The 20246-nt window shown below is 50.4% G+C and overlaps 1 protein-coding gene across 1 annotated transcript in view; it reads right to left on the bottom strand.

The window, feature by feature from the left end:
- The window catches only part of PKN1 (protein kinase N1), a 25749-nt gene extending 9180 nt beyond the window's left edge, over nucleotides 1–16569 (bottom strand). Inside the window, exons 1-7 of the mRNA XM_042782756.1 lie at nucleotides 16531–16569; nucleotides 15232–15535; nucleotides 13588–13739; nucleotides 9150–9285; nucleotides 2968–3113; nucleotides 2389–2602; nucleotides 1388–1582 (exon numbers count right to left, since the gene is read on the bottom strand). Coding sequence (XP_042638690.1) covers nucleotides 1388–1582; nucleotides 2389–2602; nucleotides 2968–3113; nucleotides 9150–9285; nucleotides 13588–13739; nucleotides 15232–15535; nucleotides 16531–16569 — 1186 coding nt within the window. The remainder of the gene's footprint in view (nucleotides 1–1387; nucleotides 1583–2388; nucleotides 2603–2967; nucleotides 3114–9149; nucleotides 9286–13587; nucleotides 13740–15231; nucleotides 15536–16530) is intronic.
- Nucleotides 16570–20246: the final 3677 nt, after the last annotated feature.

A 20246-nucleotide genomic window follows, 5' to 3' on the forward strand; every position in this document is an offset into this window, starting at 1 on the left:
GCCCAACCTTCCTTCCGAGGAGTGGCTGGTGGGTTTGAACCGCCAGCCTTCTGGTTAGCAGTCAAGTGCTTTAGCACTATGCTACCAGAGCTCCTGTAGTGTGAGGTAGGGATCCAAATTAATTTTTATTCTATATGGAAGTCCTAGCAATACATTCCTAAGTATTTACACTAGAAAAATGTATGCAAGTATACAGCAGGAAATACACATGTACATGTTTATATAATAGCCCCAAACTAGAAATATCCCACTGTCCATTACCAAGAGAAAGAATATATATTGTGTTACAATCTTACTGCTGATATTCAGCTATTTTTTAATCTAAAAATACCCAGCAATTTGATATGCTCAATCTAATACAGTAGACAATGAAACAGCAATAACAATGAATGAACCATAGTGTCATGCAACAATATGTTTGAGTTTCCCAAATAATGCTGAATGAAGTCAGCACTATAGAAAACATTCTGTGTAACTCCATTCATATAAAGTTCAAACACTAGGCAAAATGAAGCTGCAGTGTTTTGAGAAGCATATACAGGAGCTAAAACTATAAAGACTAGCAAGGGTATGAAAATCTTAAGTCAGGAGAGTGGCTACTTCTAAGACAGAATTTAGGAATGAGTGTGCAAGCTTCCAGGGAGCTTGCAGTATTCTATTTCTTGTTATTCCTTCTTTCTTTATATACACATTTTTGTATGAATGCATTAGTTTTTTTTTTTTACCCCCTATGGTGTATTTAATACTCTTAAACAATACCATAATTCAAAGGGAACAATTCTTAGGTCTTTCTTATTCATTGTATAGCTTTCACATGCATATGAAGTGACTGAAAATACCATGGCTTGGGTCAGGTGCACCTTGCTACTCAAAACGACATCTTTGTTTTTAACAATTTAAAGAAGCCTTTTGCAGCACATTTGCCCAGTGCAATACATTATCCTATTTCTTGACTCCTGCTTCCATGAGGGAGTTCTGGTAGCATAGTGGCTAAGACACTTGCCTGCTAACCAGACGGCTGGCGGTTCAAACCCACCAGCCACTCCTCGGAAGGAAGGTTGGGCAATCCTACTTCCATAGTGATACTGCCTCGGAAACCCAAGGAGGGGTTGCTATGAGTCGGGGCCGACTCAACGGCACATAACAACAAATAACAACAACAACAGCTTCCATGAGCATTGATTGTGGATCCAAGTAAAATTAAATTCTTTGTGTGTGTGTGTGTGTTCCAATGAAATTTTATTTACAAAAATAGGAAATGGACAAGAATTGACCTGTGGGCCATAGTTTGAATGCATTAGTTTTTATAGTGTTGCAAATGTGGGGTATCCCAGGACACCACCCACACTCTACCTCAACCTTCAAGATCCCATGATGCTCTACTCACTGGTGTTTTCAGCTTCAACTTTGAGGCTGCTCCTGCCACTAAGGCTTCCGCTTCGGCTGTAAAGGCCCCGGGCTGGGCGGCTCAGGAAGGGGGTACGGCTGTCGGAGGCCCCAGCTCCCCCCGCCGCGGGTGAAGGGTTCCAGGGAATGGTCTCTGGGAGGTCTCTGCAGCCCACCACACGCACCTCCAGTGTCCCTGTAGGAGGGGCAGGCTCAGTGGGGGCCATATCTGAGTCAGGCAAGGGACCTGCAGGCTAAGTGACCATGACCTGAAGTGGCCAGTGTGCAAGTGGGTGGGACAGGGACATCTGAGACCAGGATGGCTGTGGCGGGATGCTGGAAATATGGAACAAAAGACCTGTGGGCTGAGGCTGTGGTGGGCCAGGATAGAGATGCTGGAGTTCAGGGACAGAGGGTGCTAGGGAGGAGGCTGGGGCTGCTGATCAGGCAGAGCAATGTAGACCTGGGGAGTCCAGGGTAGGACTGAGCATGCTGATCTAGAGCTGGGGGTCTATGGAGGGGCTGGGTGGAGGGGTGCAGGCTAGGGGGATTTACGGGGGTGAGGCTGGCTGGTCTGGGGGCTCAGAAGTTTGGGTCAGATGGCTAAGGCTGGGGTTCTGAGTGTGGGCTTAGACTAGGGGTCTGGTACTGAAGTAACAAGATAGGTGTTGGGGGGCACATTGTGTGGGGAGGGCTAGGATAGGACAAGGAGGAAGACAGAAGTCCAGAATCAGATGGCAAGACAGGGCAGGGATTCAGGGTGTGTGGCCTAGAGAAATGGGGTCTAGGGCTAGACACTGGGGTAAACAGTGAAGGGAGAGGACAGTAGGATGATGGGGAGTTCAGTGCTGGAAAAGGTGGTGACCTAGGGTGTGGGTGGTGGGGCTCCCAGATGGGAGCATAGGGTCTGGAGCTGTGGGTCCCAGACTACCAGGGCTGAGGGTCTGGGGCTAGGGAAACTGCATGGGTGGTGACTGCAGAGCTGCAGAGGGTGGGGCCCACCTGTGAGTGGTGCGGGCTTGCACAGGGTGCTGTAGTGGGTGGCAGGGAAGGGGCCGGCCAGGCGGACGCTGAAGGCAGCAGAGGAGGCGGCGGCAAGTTCCTCGCGCAGCAGCCTTCCCTTGGGGTGGTCGGCGGGCAGCTCCCCGAGGCGCCGCTCCAGTGCCTCCCGCAGCAGCCCCAGCTTCTGGTTTGATTCAGTTAGCTTCTCCTGGGCCTGTGGTGAGGAGGCCAGGCTGGGGGGCAGTCGGCCTGGGGGCACTAGATGCTCGGCCCCAGGTGCAGACACAGGCCTGGCCCAGACTGGCTAAGTCTCACCCTGGGCTCCTTCTCCCTAGAGGCCTACAACCCTAACCATCTTGGTCCCAACCCAGGGCTCCTCCAAAAGCAGGCCCTGGCCCTGGAAGAGGCTTTCTAGCACTGGCCCCACCCCAGTCAGGGACCCTCCCCTTGCAGCATCCCACCCTTCGATTAGGCTCCGCCCAGTTGAGGTTGGCCCAGTTGAGGTGCCCAGGCCCCACTCACTTTGCTGAGGCCCCACCCCCGCCACAGCTCTGCCCGTGTTTAAGCCCCACCACTCACCTCGCTAACAGCCTTGCGGTCAGGGGCCTTGGCAGCACTGAGAAGGCGAAGCACATTCTTGGCGCCCTCTGCCACGGCGTGCTCGACTCGGAAGTGGTGCCGTAGCTCCTCGATGCGTAGCTCCACCGCCCCCAGGTCCAGACCCCCTGCAGAAACCAGACGATGAGCCCAGCCTAGGACCTAGGTTCAACTAACTAGGGTCCAGACATGCAAACACTGGCAGGAACATTGGCACAGGACACACGCAAATCACCACTCACTGCCCCCTCCTTCTCATCCCTCCTACCAGCAGGAAACAGGAACACTATCATAGATGCTGTCACACAGACCCAGGCCCGTCACCATCATGCACAAGGACACTGTCACAGGGGTCAGTCTCGAGCATCACAGACATATCCCCGTCACCCCTGTGCACAGGAATACACACCATCATAGGGCAGAGGGATACACAGTGACACCAACCCTCTGTGCCTAGGCACAGAGCCAGTAAGAGGGACACAGTTACACTGTGACACAAATCCTCAGGGCTCTGACCTCTGCCCAGGGAGAGTCCTAGGAACATTATCACCCTGCCACATGGATGAGGCTCCTGGACAGGAAAAGAAATACTGTTACACTGTCACACGAGCAGTGCAGCATCACTCAGACAGGCACAGAGACCCTATGTCACAGGAAAACAGACTGGCTGTCACACACAGCGTGAAGTCACAGGGACACAGTCATGGACCAACACAGGACACAGCCATGTCACCCAATGAATGGCACAAAGACACCATGCCACACAGATACGAGAAAATCACCACCAAGCACAAGGTCATGGTCACACACATTGCTGTGTCTGGGACAATCTTCCTGTCCAGCATAATGGTCCCAGCACATATAGTGGTACTCAGTTACAGAGTCACAGTCGTACTGTCACCCACAGGTATGTGGCACTTACCTGGACACTCACAATGCAGACAGTCACACAAACCCTCATATGCCCAAGTACAATATCTTAGAAACAGAGTCACACTCTCATCCCAGGCTTGCGGCCACAAAGCACTCAGGCAATAATACAACTTTTACAATGATGGACATAGGGCTGCACTGTCCCCATGGTTACGATGTTCCCCAGCAGCACATGTGCCATCACACAGTTCCCAAGAAGCCATGTGGAGGTTCATGTTGTTGTTGGTGTTAGGTCATCAAGTCAGTTTTGACTCACAGAGACCCTGCGTACAACGGAACAAACACTGCCCCGTCCTGCCCCATCCTTACAATCATTGCTATATTTGAGCCCATTGCTGCAGCTACCGTGTCAATCCATCTCGTTGAGGTCTTGCTGTTTTTCACTCACCCTCTGCTTCACCAAGGGTGATGTCTTTCTCCAGGGACTGGTCCCTCCTGACAACATGACCAAAGTACAAGAGACAAAGTACTAAGTCTCACCCTCCTCGCTTCTAAGGAGCATTCTGGCTATACTTCTTCTAAGACAGATTTGTTCGTTCTTCTGGCAGTCCATAGTATATTCAATATGCTTTGCCAACACCACAATTCAAATGCATCAATTCTACTGCGGTCTTCCTTAGTCACTGTCCAGATTTCACATGTGTGAAAGGCAACTGAAAACACCATGGTTTGAGTCAGGTATACCTTAATCCACAGGGTGACATCTTTCCTTTTTAATATGTTAAAAACATCTTTTGCAACAAATATACTCAATGCAATACATCCTTTGATTTCTTACTGCTGCTTCCATGGGCACTGGTTGTGAATGAAATCCTTGACAACTTGAATCTCTTCTCCATTTACCAAGATACTGCTTACTGGTCCAGTTGTGAGGATTTTTGTTTTCCTCATGTTGAAGTATTAATTCACGCTGAAGGCTACAGTCTTTGATCTTCATTAGTAAGTGCTTCAAGTCATTCTCACTTGCAACAAGCAAGATTGTGTCATTTGCATATTGCAGGTCGTTAACAAGACTTTCTCCAATCCTGATGCCAAATTCTTCTTCATACAGTCCAGCTTCTCGGATTATTTGCTCAGCATACAGATTGAATAAGTATGGTGAAAGGATACAACCCTAATGCACTCCCTTCTTGATTTTAAACCATGCAGTATCCCCCTGTTCTCTCTGAACAACTGCCTCTTGGTTTATGTACAGGTGCCACATGAGCACAATTAAGTGTTCTGGAATTTCCATTCTTCACAATGTTATTCACAATTTATTATGATTCACACAGTAAAATGCCTTTGCATAGTCAATAAAACACAGGTAAACATTTTTCTGGTATTCTCTGCTTTCAGCCAAGATCATCTGACATCAGCAATAATATTCCTCATTCTGAATCCAGCTCAAATTTCTGGCAGTTCCCTATACTGCTACATCTTCGTTTTAATTATTTTCAGCAAAATTTTAGTTGCGTGTGATATTGGCAATATTGCTTATTTCCAAATTCTGTTGAATCACCTTTCTCTGGAGTGGACACAAAGATGGATCCCTTCCAGTCAGTTGGCCAGGTAGCTGTCTTCTAGATTTCTTGGCATAGATTCCAGCGTTACATCTGTTTGATGATACCTCTCAAGTGGTACTCCATCAATTCCTGAAGCCTTGTTTTTCACCACTTCCTTCAGTGCAACTTAGACTTTTTCCTTCAATGCTACTGGTTCTTGATCATATGATCCCTTCTGAAATGGTTGAACATTGGCCAATTCTTTTTGGTACAGTATGTCTGTGTATTACTTTCATCTTCTTTTGATACTTCCTGCTTCATTCAATATGTTGCCCATAGAATCTTCCAATATTGTAACTTGAGGCCTGAATTTTTTCCTTCAGTTCTTTCAGCTTGAGAAATGCAGAATGTGTTCTACCCTTTTGGTTTTCTAACTCCAGGTTTTTGCACATTTCACTATAATACTTTGTCTACTTGAGCCATCCTTTTCTGTTCAGCTCTTCCTTCATCATTTCTTCAGTTTGCTTTAGTGACTGTATGTTCAAGAGCAAGTTTCTGGATCTATTCTCACATCCACTTTTGTCTTTTCTTCCTTTCTTGCCTTTTTAATGATCTTTGACTTTCTTCACATATGATGCCCTTGATGTCATCCCACAATTCTTCTGGTTTTTGGTCATTAGTGTGTAATGCATCAAATCTATTCTTGAAATAGTCTCTAAATTCAGATGGGATATACTCAAGGTCATACTTTGGCTCTCATGGACTTGTTTTCATTTTCTTCAGCTTCAACTTGAACTTACAGATGATCAACTGACAGTCTGCTCCCCAGTCGGTCCCTGGCCTGGTTCTGACAGATGATACTGAGCTTCTCTATCTTCTCTTTCCACTTACGTAGTTGATTCAATTCTTGCACATTCATTCCATCTAGTGAGGTCCACACATACAGGTGTGATTTATGTTGTGAAAAAGGGCATTTCCAACAAATAGGGCATTAGTCTTGACAATTCTATCACTCCATCTCTGGAGTCCTTTCTATCACCAAGACCACATTCCCCATCTAGTGATCCATCTTGCTTATTTCCAACTTTCCCATTCCAATCATCAGAAATTATCAGCACATCTTGGTTGCATTTTGATCAATTTCAGATTGCAGAAGTTGTTAAAAAAAAATCTTCAATTTCTTCATCTTTGGCATTAGTGGTTCATGCATGTTATGGACTGAACTATGTCCCCCCAAAATATGCAATTCCTAATGTCTATGCCTGTGGTTATAATCCCATTTGGGAATGAGTTGTTTTTGTTACATGAATGAGGCAAAATTACTATAGGGTGTGTCTTGAGTCGATTTCTTGAAATCTAAGAGATTAAATGTGAGCTAAGGGCAGAGATGGGGTAAGATAGATTAGATGCCAAGACACATGGAGATCTCCAAGGAACCAGGAAGCAGAAGCTCAGAAGAGATAAGGATCTTCTTCCTCTTCTTCCAGCACTCTGAATTCAGACATCTAGCCTCCACACTTGAGAAAATGAGTTTGTTAAAGCCATCTACTCCGTATTTCTACTATAACAGCACTAGATAACTAAGACAGTGCATAAATTTGAATAACAGTCATATTAACCAGTCTTCCTTATAGGAATACGGATATTATTCTATCACTGACAGCATTGTACTTCCGAATGGGTCTTGCAGTGTTCTTTTTGACAATGAAAGCAATGCTGTTCCTCTTCAATTTGTTGTTGTATAGTAGACCATATAACTGTGATTCAAAATGTCCAATACCAGCCCATTCCAGCTCACTAATGCCTATCGTCTCATGTTTGTGAAAGCTGGAGAATGACTAAGGAAGAGTGAAGAAGAACTGATGTCTTTATATTAGGGTGTTGGCAAGAATGTTCAATATTCTCTGCCAGAAGAATGAACAAATCTATCTTGGAGACATACAGCCAGAGAGCAAGGATGGTAAAGTGGCTTTGTCTCACATACTTTGGTCATGTTATCAGGAGGGACCAAGCCCTGGAGAAGGACATCATGCTTGGTAAAGTACAGAATCCGCAAAAAAGAGGCGGACCCTCAACAAGATGGACTGACACAGTGACTGCAGCAATGGGCCCAAGCCCAGCAGTGACTGTGAGGACGGTGCAGGCCCAGGCGATGTTTCCCCCATTGTGGACTGGGTCCCTACGAGTTGGAACCGGCACAACAGCACCAAACAATGCCTTGGATGTGGATCTTCAAGCATTCATTCTTGACAACTTACAATTTTCCTAGGTTCATATTTCATAATTCCCTTTTCCAATTTCTAATGGATGTTTGCAGCTGTTTCTTCTCATTTTGAGTCAAGCCACATGAGCAAATGAAGGTCCTGAAAGCTTTACTCCATCTACATCATTAAGGTCAACTCCACTTTGAGGAGCTCTGGGGGCGTAGTGCCTAAGACATTTGACTGCTAACCAGAAGGCTAGACGTTCAAACCCACCAGCCACTCCTTGGAAGGAAGACTGGGCAATCTACTTCTGTAAAGATACTGCCTCAGAAACCCAAGGAGGGGTCTCTATGAGTCGGATCCAACTCGATGGCAGTGAGTTTGGTTTTCGTTTTTGCTACTTTGAGGAGACAGCACTTCCCCAGTCATGCATTGAGTGCCTTCCAACCTGAGGGGCTCATCTTCCAGCGCTGTACCAGACAACGTTCTGCTGCTATTCATAATGTTGTCACTGTTAGTGTTTTCAGAAGTACAGCACCAGGTTCTTCTTCCCAACCTGTCAGTGTCTGGAAGCCCTGCTGAAATCCTATCTACCACAGGCCACCCTCCTGGCACCTGAAATACTGGTGGCATGGCTTCCAGCATCATCGCAACACATCAGCCATCACAGTACAATAAACTGGGACAATCACACGGACAGTCACACTGACACTCCCGAGACGTGTGCACGCACACACACACACACACACACACACACACACTGTCATCCAGTTATAAGCCTCTCCACCAACTGACAGATGGTCCTACCACCTCTCACTGGTCCTACTACCTCTCACCAGGACAAACAAATAAAATTTCATTCACCTACAGCTTCCTCCATGTATTGTTACAAGGACATACACACAACCCCTGGTCCCCACAAGGTCATAACACTGACATACACAGACACAGTCATCCATACACACAATACACCAAGCCCTTCTCACAAGTGCAGGTGACAACTTCCACATATTCCTGTGAGACTTCCCTGGGCATTCATACATAGGCACGTATGCATGTGTGCACATACATATACACACGTGTGCTGTGGACACCCACAGTTCTACACACATAGGAGTGAACAGGACAAGACAACCATTTAGTCCAGGGGTTGGCAAATAGTTCCTGGAAAGAGCCAGAGAGTAGATATTTTCTGCTCTTGGATCTCACAGTTTCTGTTGCAAGCACTCAACTCGACATTGTAGCATAAAAGCAGCCAGGAACAGCAGTAAATAAATGGGCATGGCTGTGTGCCAATAAAACTTTATTTACAAAAACAGATGGCAGGATTTGGCCCATAGGTCATAATTCACCAATACTTGATCTAGTCCAAACCTTGCCTGGGACAAATGAGAAACAGGCCCAGAGGGGGTCAGGAATAGGTCCCAGTTGCACAGCGAGTCACAGTGCCCACCTCCCTGCCCCAGAAAAGGGTCTTTCGTGGGCTGGGAACTGAGCCCCATAGGGCAGGAAACAGGCCAGTTGTCTCAGGGCGGGTGCTCACCTTGGGCCTCATCCGGGGCCACCTGGCTCTCCAGCTGACCAGCCTGCAGAGCCCGGCGCAGCTGCATCCGGATGATGTCGATCTTGGTCTTACTATCCTGCAGCATCTGCTGGGCTGTCAGCAGCAGCTTCCGGTCCTAGGGGCAGAGATGGGTGCTGAGAGGGAGGATAGGCAGCTGGAGTTGGACCACAAGCCCTTCATCCATGCTGCGTAATCCCCAGGCAACCGTGTGTTGGAGTGCGTGTGGTGGGTATGACAGTGTACACACCCACGTCCTAGGTGGAGTGATGCAGCACACAGGTTCCAATTCCAGCTCAGCCACTTTCCAGATGGGTCACCTCAAGCCAGCCACTCAAGCTGTCTGGGCCTCAGTTTCCTCATGCGCACAATGTGCCAACCCCCACTGGACAGAGGACTGAGGGAGCTAATCTGAAGGCAGGGTTGAGCCAGGTCTGGTACGCAACAGGCACTGTGTCTGTGTCAGCTATCAGGACAACACATACCTGGCAGAGTGGTCCCCATGGCCAGGGTAGCCCTGACTGCAACACATGGGTGAGTCTTGGAGAGTGACTAGGGGTGTATGAGACAATGTACAGTCAGCGAGGGGCTGTATGAGGGGTTCAAGTATGACCACGACCAAGAGATCAGAAGGGCAGCATTTGCACAGGGAGAAAGCTTAGAGGGCAGGAATACATAGAAAAGGACACAGGGAAAAGGTAACCACAAGGAGGAAGTGGGAAGAGAGTTCTTACACTGTAGGGATTGCAATTAATGTGATGAAACAAAATGTGTATGAACTGTTGAATGGAAAATGAATTTGCTGTTTGGATTTTCATCCAAACCACAATTTAAATTAATAAATAAGGAAGGAAGGGTCACAACCAATCACAGCCCATGACCCGATGTACGTAAAAGTTTCAGGGAACTGGTCGTGGATTTTTCATCTACTTTGTACTGTATTTCTGTTCAGATAAGACACTGTGCCTCATCCAAGCATGCTCAATGTGGTCATGGTAGCCCACACCAAAAAAAAAAAAAAAAAAAAAAATCCACTGCCATCAAGTCAATTCCAATTCCTATTGACCTTCTAGGACAGAGTAGAACTGCCACCATAGTGTTTCCTAGGCTATAATCTTTACAGGAGCAGACTGCCAGGTCTTTTCTCATGTGGAGCAGCTGGTGGATTCAAACCACCAACCTTCAAGTTAGCAGTCAAGCACTTAACCACTGTGCCACCAGGGTTCCTTAAGTCATCCTCAAACAGATGGAAACTGGAAGTGAGGGGACAGAAACTCTTACTCTTTTTATGTATAAAGCATAGATATACTTATAGCACCTAGACAGATATATGGTTGATCTGTAGGATTAAAAATTCATGGGGTATAGTTATAACTGTAGAAATTATTGAATTGATGAAGGTTTTGTTGTATATTATTTTCACCACAATTTAAAAATAAATAAATAAATCATGGACGATGTTCAGATAAAAACTTATACACTAATGCTCACAGCAACACCGTTCATGACAGCCAAAAGGTGGGAACAACCCACGTAGCCATCAACAGGTGAATGGACAAATACAGTGCGCGTCAGCATACAATGGGATACCATCTGACCGTGAAAAGGAATGAAGCACTGGCATGGGGTACAACACGGATGAACCTCAAAAACGTTACACTCAGCGAGAAAAGCCAGACACAAAAGGCCGCATGTCGGATGAGCCCCTTTATATGAAACGTTCACAAGAGGCAAATCCAGAGACAGGAAGTAGAGTAGAGGTTGTCGGGGGCTCAGGGTCAGGGCTGGGAAGTTTTTTCTAAAGGGGCTCTGAGTTTCTGTTTGAGGGGATGAAAAGCTTTCAGAAATAGTGCTGATGGTTACACAACACTGTGAATGTACCTAATGGCACTGAATTCTTCGCTTCTAAATGATTACAATGGTAAATTTTATGTTATGTGCATTTTACTATAATTTTTTAAAATTTCATGGGGTAGGGCAATTAGGAAAAAAATGTCTATAAAGGCTCCTTGGTGGAAGGATCATGAAAGAAAGGTCAAGAAACATCTAACCAGGTTCAAGGACAGGTTTTTGTTCCTTCAGCACACTTTTTATTAGTTGATTATATGCCTGGAATGTGCACACAGTGTCTGAGCTGGTGAGATCTGAGATCCAGTCAGGTTGGAGGTCCAGGCCTTGTCACTGAGCTGGGCCCTCTGACTCCAAGAGTGTGCCAGTGGGAAACCCCGGGCCTGGACACCGGAGCCAGCTCGCCAGTTTTCGTAAGCTGAGAGCTGGGACCTCCCGAGGAATCCTTACCCCCAGGTGGGTGCTGTTTTAACAAACCCACAGCAACAACTTGGGGTGGAAAAGAAGACAGAGTGGGTGTTTCTAACTACATTTTTAAAAAAGTAAATAAATAAATAACAAAACCCACGCTGTCAAGTTAATTCTGACTCATGGCAACTCCATGTTGCAGAGCAGAACTGTCTTCTGTAGGGTTTTCCTGACTTTAATTTAATGGAAGGAGCTCTGGTGGAGTGGTGGTGAAAGCATTAGGCCGTTAACCGAAAGGTCAGTGGTTCAAACCCACCAGCCACTCTGTGGGAGAAAGATAAGGCAGTCTGCCTCCATACCGACCTATCGCCTTAGACACACTACAGGGGCAGCTTTACTTTGCCCTCTAGGGTTACTATGGTTAGGAATCAACTCAATGGCAGTGGGCCGTGCTTTTTTCAATTCTTTGCAGAAGTAGATCACCAGGCCTTCCTTCTGTGGTGTCAGTGGGTGGTCTGAACCACCAATCTTTAGGTTACTGTTGTTGTTGTTATGTGCCGTCGAGTCAGACCTGACTCATGGCGACCCCTCCTTGGGTTTCCGAGGCAGTATCACTATGGAAGTAGATTGCCCAAACTTCCTTCCAAGGAGTGGCTGGTGGGTTTGAACCGCCAGCCCTCTGGATAGCAGTCAAGTGCCTGAGGCACTACACTACCAGAGCTCCCCTTTAGGTTACTGTTGTTTAGGTTACTAGTTGAGTATAATTTGTGCCACACAGAGGCCCCTAGTTCTATCTATTTAAAAAAAAGAAAATACCCATTTCTGACTCATAGTGACCCTCATGGGTTTCCAAGGTGGTAAATCTTTATGAAAGCAGATTGCCCCATCTTTCTTTTGCAGGGTGGCTGGTGGGTTTGAACCACCAACCTTCTGGTTAGCAGTCAAATGCCTTGGGCACTGCACCACCAGAGCACCTTGGTTCTATCTATAGGAAGCTCAAAACCAGGCAAAACTAACTGTGGCAATTGAAGTCTGTGTGTCTGGGTACTGCCTGGAGAGGGTGTGAGGGAATCTTTTTTTTTTTTTTTTTTTTTTGCATATGTTGCAATAGACCTTATGTTCTTAAAGGAAGAATTGCCAGGAATCAGCAATGAAGAGTATTCCAGCTCAGTGATGCAAGACGTATTTGAGAATGAGGGAAGCTTTTGGGTGATGGGTGATATTCTGTATTTTGATGTGGGTGATGTGTGCATAGGCAAAAATCCATCAGGCTATACACTTAAATTTTGTGCACTTTACTGCATACATTACACCCCAATAAAAGGTAAAAAAATAGTCTGTGGGTTGTATCCTGCCACATAACATTTGCAGTTGTGTGCACACAGGCAGATGACCACGTGTGGTCTCCTGACAAGGTGAACACATCGTTCTCTGGCTGTAGGTCTGGCTGTGTGAGTCTGTGTGTTGATGTAGATCTGTGTGTGTGCTTGTGTGTCTGTGTGTGTGTGTGTGATGTTATAACTGAGGATACATGTGTCTGCAGGACAATGCCAGGCTCGGGGTATGGATTTGATTGTGTGCATGTTCAGATATGTCGTGCTGGTTGGTCTCTGGACAGTATATGATAGTGCATGTGCCTGTATGCCTCTAGAGATCCATGTGACTGTGTGCGGTTATCCACAGTGTTTCTAAGTGTTGTTATTACTATCTCTCTGATGTTAGGACAATGTGTGTGTCAGGTGTTGTCATAACTGTGTGTCTGTGTGTGTCCTAGCCTTGATATGGCTGTGTGCATGTATGTGAGAGACACACCCCACAGCAGTGAGAGTCTGTGTGTTGCCCTGACTGTGGCTCCCCTTGAGTCTCTGAGGGTGACTGTCTGAACATAGGGGACAGTCTCTGCTGTGTATCCATCTGACAGCACCCACATTCACCATTTCCCATATACCCCCATGAGCTGCCCCCCCCAAGTCCTATTTCCAAGTCATCTGTTTAGCCCCTCTGTCCCTGACCCATAAGGGCAGCTCTAAGTGGCTCCATCCTCCACCCCCTAAGCCCTTGCTCTACACACATGTGGGTGGGTATTCATGTGTGTGCACACATGTAGGTGCATGTGGGTGTGTACATGCATAAAGGAGGTATGCACGCATGCAGCAGCCCCCACCTTGGTGCTGCCGTGGCTATACATCTGGATCATGTTCTCTGCTCCCTGCTTCACCTTCAGCTCGATGGCCAGCTGCTTCTCCAGGCCAGCCACACGGCTCAGGTTGGTGGCCAAGCAGGCTGGGCTGCCTCCACCCGGAGACTGCGGGTCATCTGGAGGGGGCAAGTGAGAGAGAGTCACTATGGCCCTCACATTGGTCTACTCAGGGGGACTCTGTTCACAGCATCTGCCCAGCTTGGCTATCCCACACCCCTGGGATGCAGGTAGACAAGGTGTGGTTGGCCAGCAGACAGGCAGGAGGCAGGACAGTGCCTGGAAGGTTCCAAGCACCCTAAGCCTCACAGGGAACCCCCCTCAGGACTGGGGGCAGGACCCAGCATGACAGAGTTCAGGCAAGTCTCCAGCTGTGTGTGACTCCATGGGTGTTGGTGCAACCATGTACAGGAATCCCCAACTATTTACACACTGCATGTGATTATGTCTGTGAATTGCAGGGCATGGAATGGACTGAGGGGTTAGAATGGTTGTGTGGGACTCCAGGAGATGGGATGACTCTGCAGACATTCCTGACTATGGGCACAGGTGTGCACTCAGACCTCTGGGTGCTGGTGTGACTGTGTGTAAGTCCACTTGTGTCTCTAGGTGCTGAATGGTTATGTGTGGGAGTCTCTGAAGATTGGTGTGACTCTGGGGGGGTCTCCAGGTAACCTGTGACTGTACCCAATCCTCTCTGTGTCCTTGTCTCTATCTTGGAGTGTTGCCGTGATGGTATCTTTTCCAGGTGTTGACATATTCATGCGGATGGAAGGTCCAGGTGTTGGTATAAGTGAGGACAAGTCTTCAGGTAGTGTGGTTGTACAGAAACCTACCTGGCTGTTGGTGGACTATATAGCTCCATACATACTGGGTGGTTGTGTGTGAATCTCTGGGTACTTGTGTGACAGTTTTTGTATTTTGGGGTGTTGCCTGTGTGTGTGTGAGACTGTGTCTCCATATACTGACGTGATGTGTGTGTCTCTTTGGGTGTCATCAGGTGTTGGTGAGACTGTGGGTGAGAGTCTCTAGATGTTGAAGTGATGCGTGTGAGAGTCTTTGGGTATTGTCCAGGTATTGGTGTGGCAGAAATCTCTGGGTATTCAGGTGACAGTCGGAAGGCTTTGGGCACTGGTTGGTGTTAGTGAGACTGTGTGTGAATCTCTGGAGGTTGGTGTCATCAGATGGGAAAGTCTCTGTGTATTCATATGACAGTACAGCAGTCTTTGGTGTTGTCCAGGTATTGGTGTGACTATGTGTGTGACTGTCAGGGTGTTGGTGTAACAGAAGGTTAAGTCTCTGGGAGCTGCTGGTTGTTGGAGTGACTGTGTGCTGGGTGCTGACAGCATGTATGTCTGAGTGTCTAGGTGTGGATGACAGCATGTACATCTGGCTGTCAGTGTGAGATCTGGGTGTGGGGTGGCTGTGCGGGTTTCACTCTTTGCTATGACTGTTTGGAGACAGAGTCACTGTGACTGAGGCCGGCTCTCTGGGGGCAGCGGAAATGGTAGACTATCTGTTGCTGGCCTGGCTGTATGATGGAGATGGTGCCCACGACTAGTGGAAACCCCTAGAGTCCCGCATCCCCCACCCCCAGCAGCCCCAGCTCACCACGGGCAGCAGCCACAGGGTCGGGCAGCACTACGTGGGCATGTAGCTCCTGCAGCTGCTGGTGCAGGAGGTCGAGGCGGCGCGACGAGCCACGCAGCAGCAGCTCCACGGGGCCCAGGCTGCGGCCCAGGTCGGTGGTGGCCCGCCGCAGGTTCTCGGCGCCCTCCTTCAGCTTCAGCTCCTTGCGGATCTCCCGCCGCAGCCGCTCTCGCTCCAGCTCCAGCTGCTGCTGCACCCCCGGGGCTGCCAGGTCCGCCCCTGCCAGGCCCAGCTGCTCCAGCAGGGACCAGCTGCGTGGCTCGCTCTGTGGGACAGAGCAGGGTCAGTGGGGGACAACTTTGGGGGGTCGACAACCTCAGTCAATCAGGGCCTGGCCTCCTCATATCCTCCCAGATTAGGACTCCTAAAGACAGGGCCTGCTCCACCTCCTCAGAGCCCCTAAACTGGGAGGTGAGGGCAGGGTCCTGTCTCTGCTTCTAACTCCTTCACACAACAAAGAACCAAGGCAGGCCTTCTCCTTTCCTCCAGCCCTTCCAACTAGGGACTCCCATATGAACAGTCCAGTCTCCATCTATCCCTCATGCAGTGGAATTCTGGAAGGCAGACTCCACTGCCCTACCACTATACCCCAAAACTGGAGGGTCTCAAAGGTAGGCCCCATTTCTCCTCTGCTGTCCCCCAAACTAGGAAGACCCTATAAGAGATCCATCTCCCTTCTGCAGTTCCCCTCAAAGTAGGAGATCCCTAGGGCATATCCCATTGCCCCACTGCTGTCCCCTTCAAACCAGAGGGTGCTGAGGGTAGGCCTGGCCTCCCCTCTCCCATCCCCTTCAAACTAACAGGTAGGCCTCATTTTTCCTCTGCTGTCCTAAACTAGAAGGTCTCAAGGGAAGGCCTGCCTGTCCTCTGCTGTCCCCCGCAATCTAAGAGATCGCAATGATAGGCCTTGTTTCCCTTCTGCCATCCCCTCAAACTAGGAGGTCCTGAAATTAGGCCCTGTCTTCCCTTCCCTGTTCCCTGACCCACAAGATCTTAAAGGTGGGCCCACCTCCCCCCCCAAACTACATGTTTCCAAGCACAGGCCTTATCTCCTTCCTTCTCTACACCCCCAACCTGGGAGCCCCAAAGGGCTCCAAATATTTTCTTCCTCCAAACAGAGAGACTAGAGGTCAGGGCCCCATCTCCTCTCCTCAGTCCAATACTAAGAGGTATGGAGGGCAAGGCACCATTTCGTGCCCCCATGGCCTGTCCCTTTTGGGGTCCTCTTCCACCAGCCCACCACAGGGACCCAGCCCCCACCTCCAGCTCCTGGTCCGAAGAGGGATCAGGCTCCGCCATCCTGGGTCCAGGGTGAGGGCCCCGCCCTCTTCCTGAGCCTCAGCCCTGCCAGGGCCTCTCTCATCACCACTTCCTCTTTCCTGCCAGCTCCCAGCAACCCCTGCGGCCAGCCAGCTCTGGGGCTTTGGGGGTCTGGGGCATGTAGGGGAGCTTTCCCTCAGCTCCCACTCCAGGGCTGAGCCTGCTTCCCAGAGGCAACCAGGGAACTGTGCTCCCTCCCTGTGCTGTGAAGGTGCCCAAAGTACATGGGCATGCACACTCTCATCCTCACTACTGTGTACATAGCAAACAGGCTTCCACTAGTGTGTGTAGGCTCCAGGGGCTGAGTTGGGTGTGCTCACATCTACAGGTGTTCATGTGAACATAGGCTCACACTGTGTGCGTGCTCCTATATCTGTGGATGTGTGCACACAGAACATGGACTCACATGTATATGCACTCCCACACCTATGGGTGTGTGCACAGAGCACAGGTTCACAAATATGTACATATTCCCATACCCACCCACATGTGCACTTGTTTGCACACATTCGCATGTACACAAGCCACTGTAGAACCTGGACATGCACAATTCCACCTACCCATGTGGACACAGCCCACACACTCACACATGGACCCACATTCCCTGCAGCCTCACAGCCAGCCCATGCTCCTACAGGCCTCCAGCCTTGCTGATACCTCCACGTGTCCCTGCAGCCAGGCCCTCCCGCCCACCCCTTGTCCCCGACTTCCCCTTTGGGGTCAGTACAGCAACTTCTGCAGAGGCGGGGCCTCTTCCTGCAGGCATAGGCCTTCCAACTTCCTGCTTCCTCCCAGCCCAGCCGCCTACTGCTGCTGACCACAGCACCTAGTCTTAGGGGCCCGCCTGGCCCAGTGAGTCTCCCTGAGGTCAACACACTGGGGGGACAACACTGAGGGGCTGGGATGAGGATGACCCAGCAGCCTGCAAACACTTGCCAAGCACACACTAACAGCTCAAATACAACTATTAATAATAGTAGTCACCAGAAGCTTCCCACAGGTCAACAAATGCAACCCCACGAGGGAGGCACTATTTTCACCCCATTCTCTAGATGAAGAAATAGGTCCGGAGGGGTGCCAAAACTTATCTCAAGGACCCTCACCCAGCAGGAGGCAGGCCAGGATTTCAAAAGGGACACTCAGGATCCCAGCAGCGGCTAAGTGCTGCTCCTGTGTATCTCCCTCTGCTCTGAGAACCCATTTCACAGATGAGGAAAGTCACCACTGGCTGCTGACCAACCTCAAGGGCAGCTGCCCCCAGGGAGGGGAGGGTTCACCACAGGCCAAGAGCACAGATCCTACCAACCCCTCCTAATAACCCTGAGCAGCTGCTATTATTCTCCAACTTCACAGGCGAGGAAACAGGCTTGGAGAGGTCTTGGCAGTTCTCAACCAAAGGTAACTTAGCCCCACCACTTGGGCAATGTCCACAGACATTTCTGGTTGTCACACCTGGGAGAGACTACTGGCATCCAGTGGGTTGAAGTCAGGGATGCTATTAAATGTCACATAGTGCCCAGGACAGCCCCCCACAACAAACAATGATCCAGCCCCAAACGTTAGGAGTGCTGAGGCTGAGAAACCCCGGGTTAAAGGACACAGACTCAGTCCCGGGCCATGCCTGCTTTTCATTAAGGATCTGCCAAGAGTGGCCTTGTCTGTCTCTCTCTCTTGCAAACACCCTTTATAGCCCCGTTTTTCTGATGGCAGAACCAAAGCTCAGAGAGGCGAAGGCACTGGGCCCAGGACACGCAATGAAGAAGTGATAGCATTCACACACTCCCTCTCCAGCAGGCAGAGCAGGGGTACAGCCAGGATTGAGGCCAGCTCAAACTGGAAAAGTCCAACCAGAGAGGAGGAGCGCCACTGTGGGTCCACCTCTAGCAGCTACGGACTGAGAATAGGGGAAGGAGGTTCAGCCTCCTGGGTCCTCCTCCCTGGGGTGACTCACTCCTACCCAGGGACAAGAGGTCACCCGTGGGCCAACAGGGCAGCCCCAGGAATCAAGAGCCTGGCCTAAGAGAATCTCTGCTTCCCTTAACACAGGCCCAGGGCCTGAGTTCCCAGCAACCCCCTCTCCCTAGAGCAGCCAGGGACCTAGACCCCCATGTCCGGATATTTCAATGCCTTGGGCGTTTCCGGAATCTGGACAGGACATCCGTTTGCCGGACACAGAATAGACAGGCACACATCGGGAAAGACAGAGGGACAGGGCAGCAGCCCAGGCAGCCGTGAGAAAGGGATGGCCGGGAGACCGGCTGAAAGCGGGGCTGGGCATGGGTCAAGGCTTGTTGCAGGAATCACAGCCTTTGATGGCATCTAGTATGGTATGTGCCAAGCGCATGCACGCGCAGGGGAGAGGTGCTCCTACACAGCCCTCCCTGGGCCAGGGATGGGGGCAGGGGCCCCGGCCCACGCCCACCCCAAGGTCTGACCTTGTGTGATCGGCAACACCAGATACGCCCAGCTCCTCGGCAAGGCTGGCAGGCCATCAGCAGGACTGAGGGGGATATCATAGGGGGTCACAGGGGAGACACAAAGGGGACGGGGCAGGTGCAGAAGGAGACAGAACCAGTTACACAAAGACCACAGGACAGCCGACTGGATGGTAAAGAGCTAAAGGGGGCACAGACAGAGGCACAGGACATGTCTCAGATCTGGCTCACTGAGTCAAAGAGGGTGGGACGTCAACCTGGCCCGCTTGTCCCACATGGGGAAGGTGAGTCCAAGGCAGTGATGTCCTCAACATGGCACTGGGAGGCCAGAAAAGAGCCTGGCTGAGTGGCAGCTTTGTGCCAGTCACGAGTATGTGTGTGTACAAGGGATGACCCAGCCTTGATGCCAACCGAGGGCAGGTAGGAACCTAGGTATAGGAGTATTCCCTGTCTGCTGACCAACACAAGCCAGTTGGGCTATAAGGTCCCGACCAGCAGCCCGGAGGGTAGGCGTGGGGGTCCTCCGTCCTCGGACCTAATGAGGTGACTCAGGCACTTCCGCCAACAGGTGCCAATCTGGGTGGCGTTGGGACCATCGTTAAATCTCGGTCCAGAGGCAGGGCCGCTGGAGCTTTGTTGTGCGGGGGAGGGGCAGGGGCCCGGCGGCATCCTCCCTCGCCCGGCACCGCGCCAGTCACCTGCCTCAGGTGGAGCGGCACCTGCCAGAAACCGAGCGCTGGGGAGGGCTGATGGGGGCCCAGGCACCGGGACGCACAGCCAACCACACACACCCAAAGTCGCGCCTCCACCGCGCCCCCTCAGATTCTCGGGGTGGAGCCGAGCTCCCGGTGCCGCGGGGCTCCCGGTCCTTCGGTCCCCTCCCCGTCCGTACCTCCACCTGCAGAGAAGGGGGCCACGCTGGCTCCAGGGTCCCGACCCGGGGAGGGAGCGCGGGGCGCTCGGAGGCCCCGCCTCATCATCCCACTTTGGGGGACCCCGGCGGCCACGGGCGGGGGTCCCGGCACAATCTGGTCGCCCCACCGCCGCCGACGCAGGTGCGCCTACCTGCACGGCGTCGCTGGCCATGTCCTCGCGCCACCCGCCAGGGGTCCCTGTGGAGGGAGGGGCCGGCAGAGGAGCGCGCGTGCGCCCAGGCGGGGCGCGGAGGGACTGCACAGCGCAACCCTCGGCGCGCGGCCCGCGGCCCGCTCCGGCCTGCTC

This window comes from Orycteropus afer, unplaced genomic scaffold (genome assembly GCF_000298275.1).
Source record: "Orycteropus afer afer isolate SDZICR_OR568_19922 unplaced genomic scaffold, OryAfe1.0 scaffold00460, whole genome shotgun sequence".
NCBI lineage: Eukaryota > Metazoa > Chordata > Mammalia > Tubulidentata > Orycteropodidae > Orycteropus > Orycteropus afer.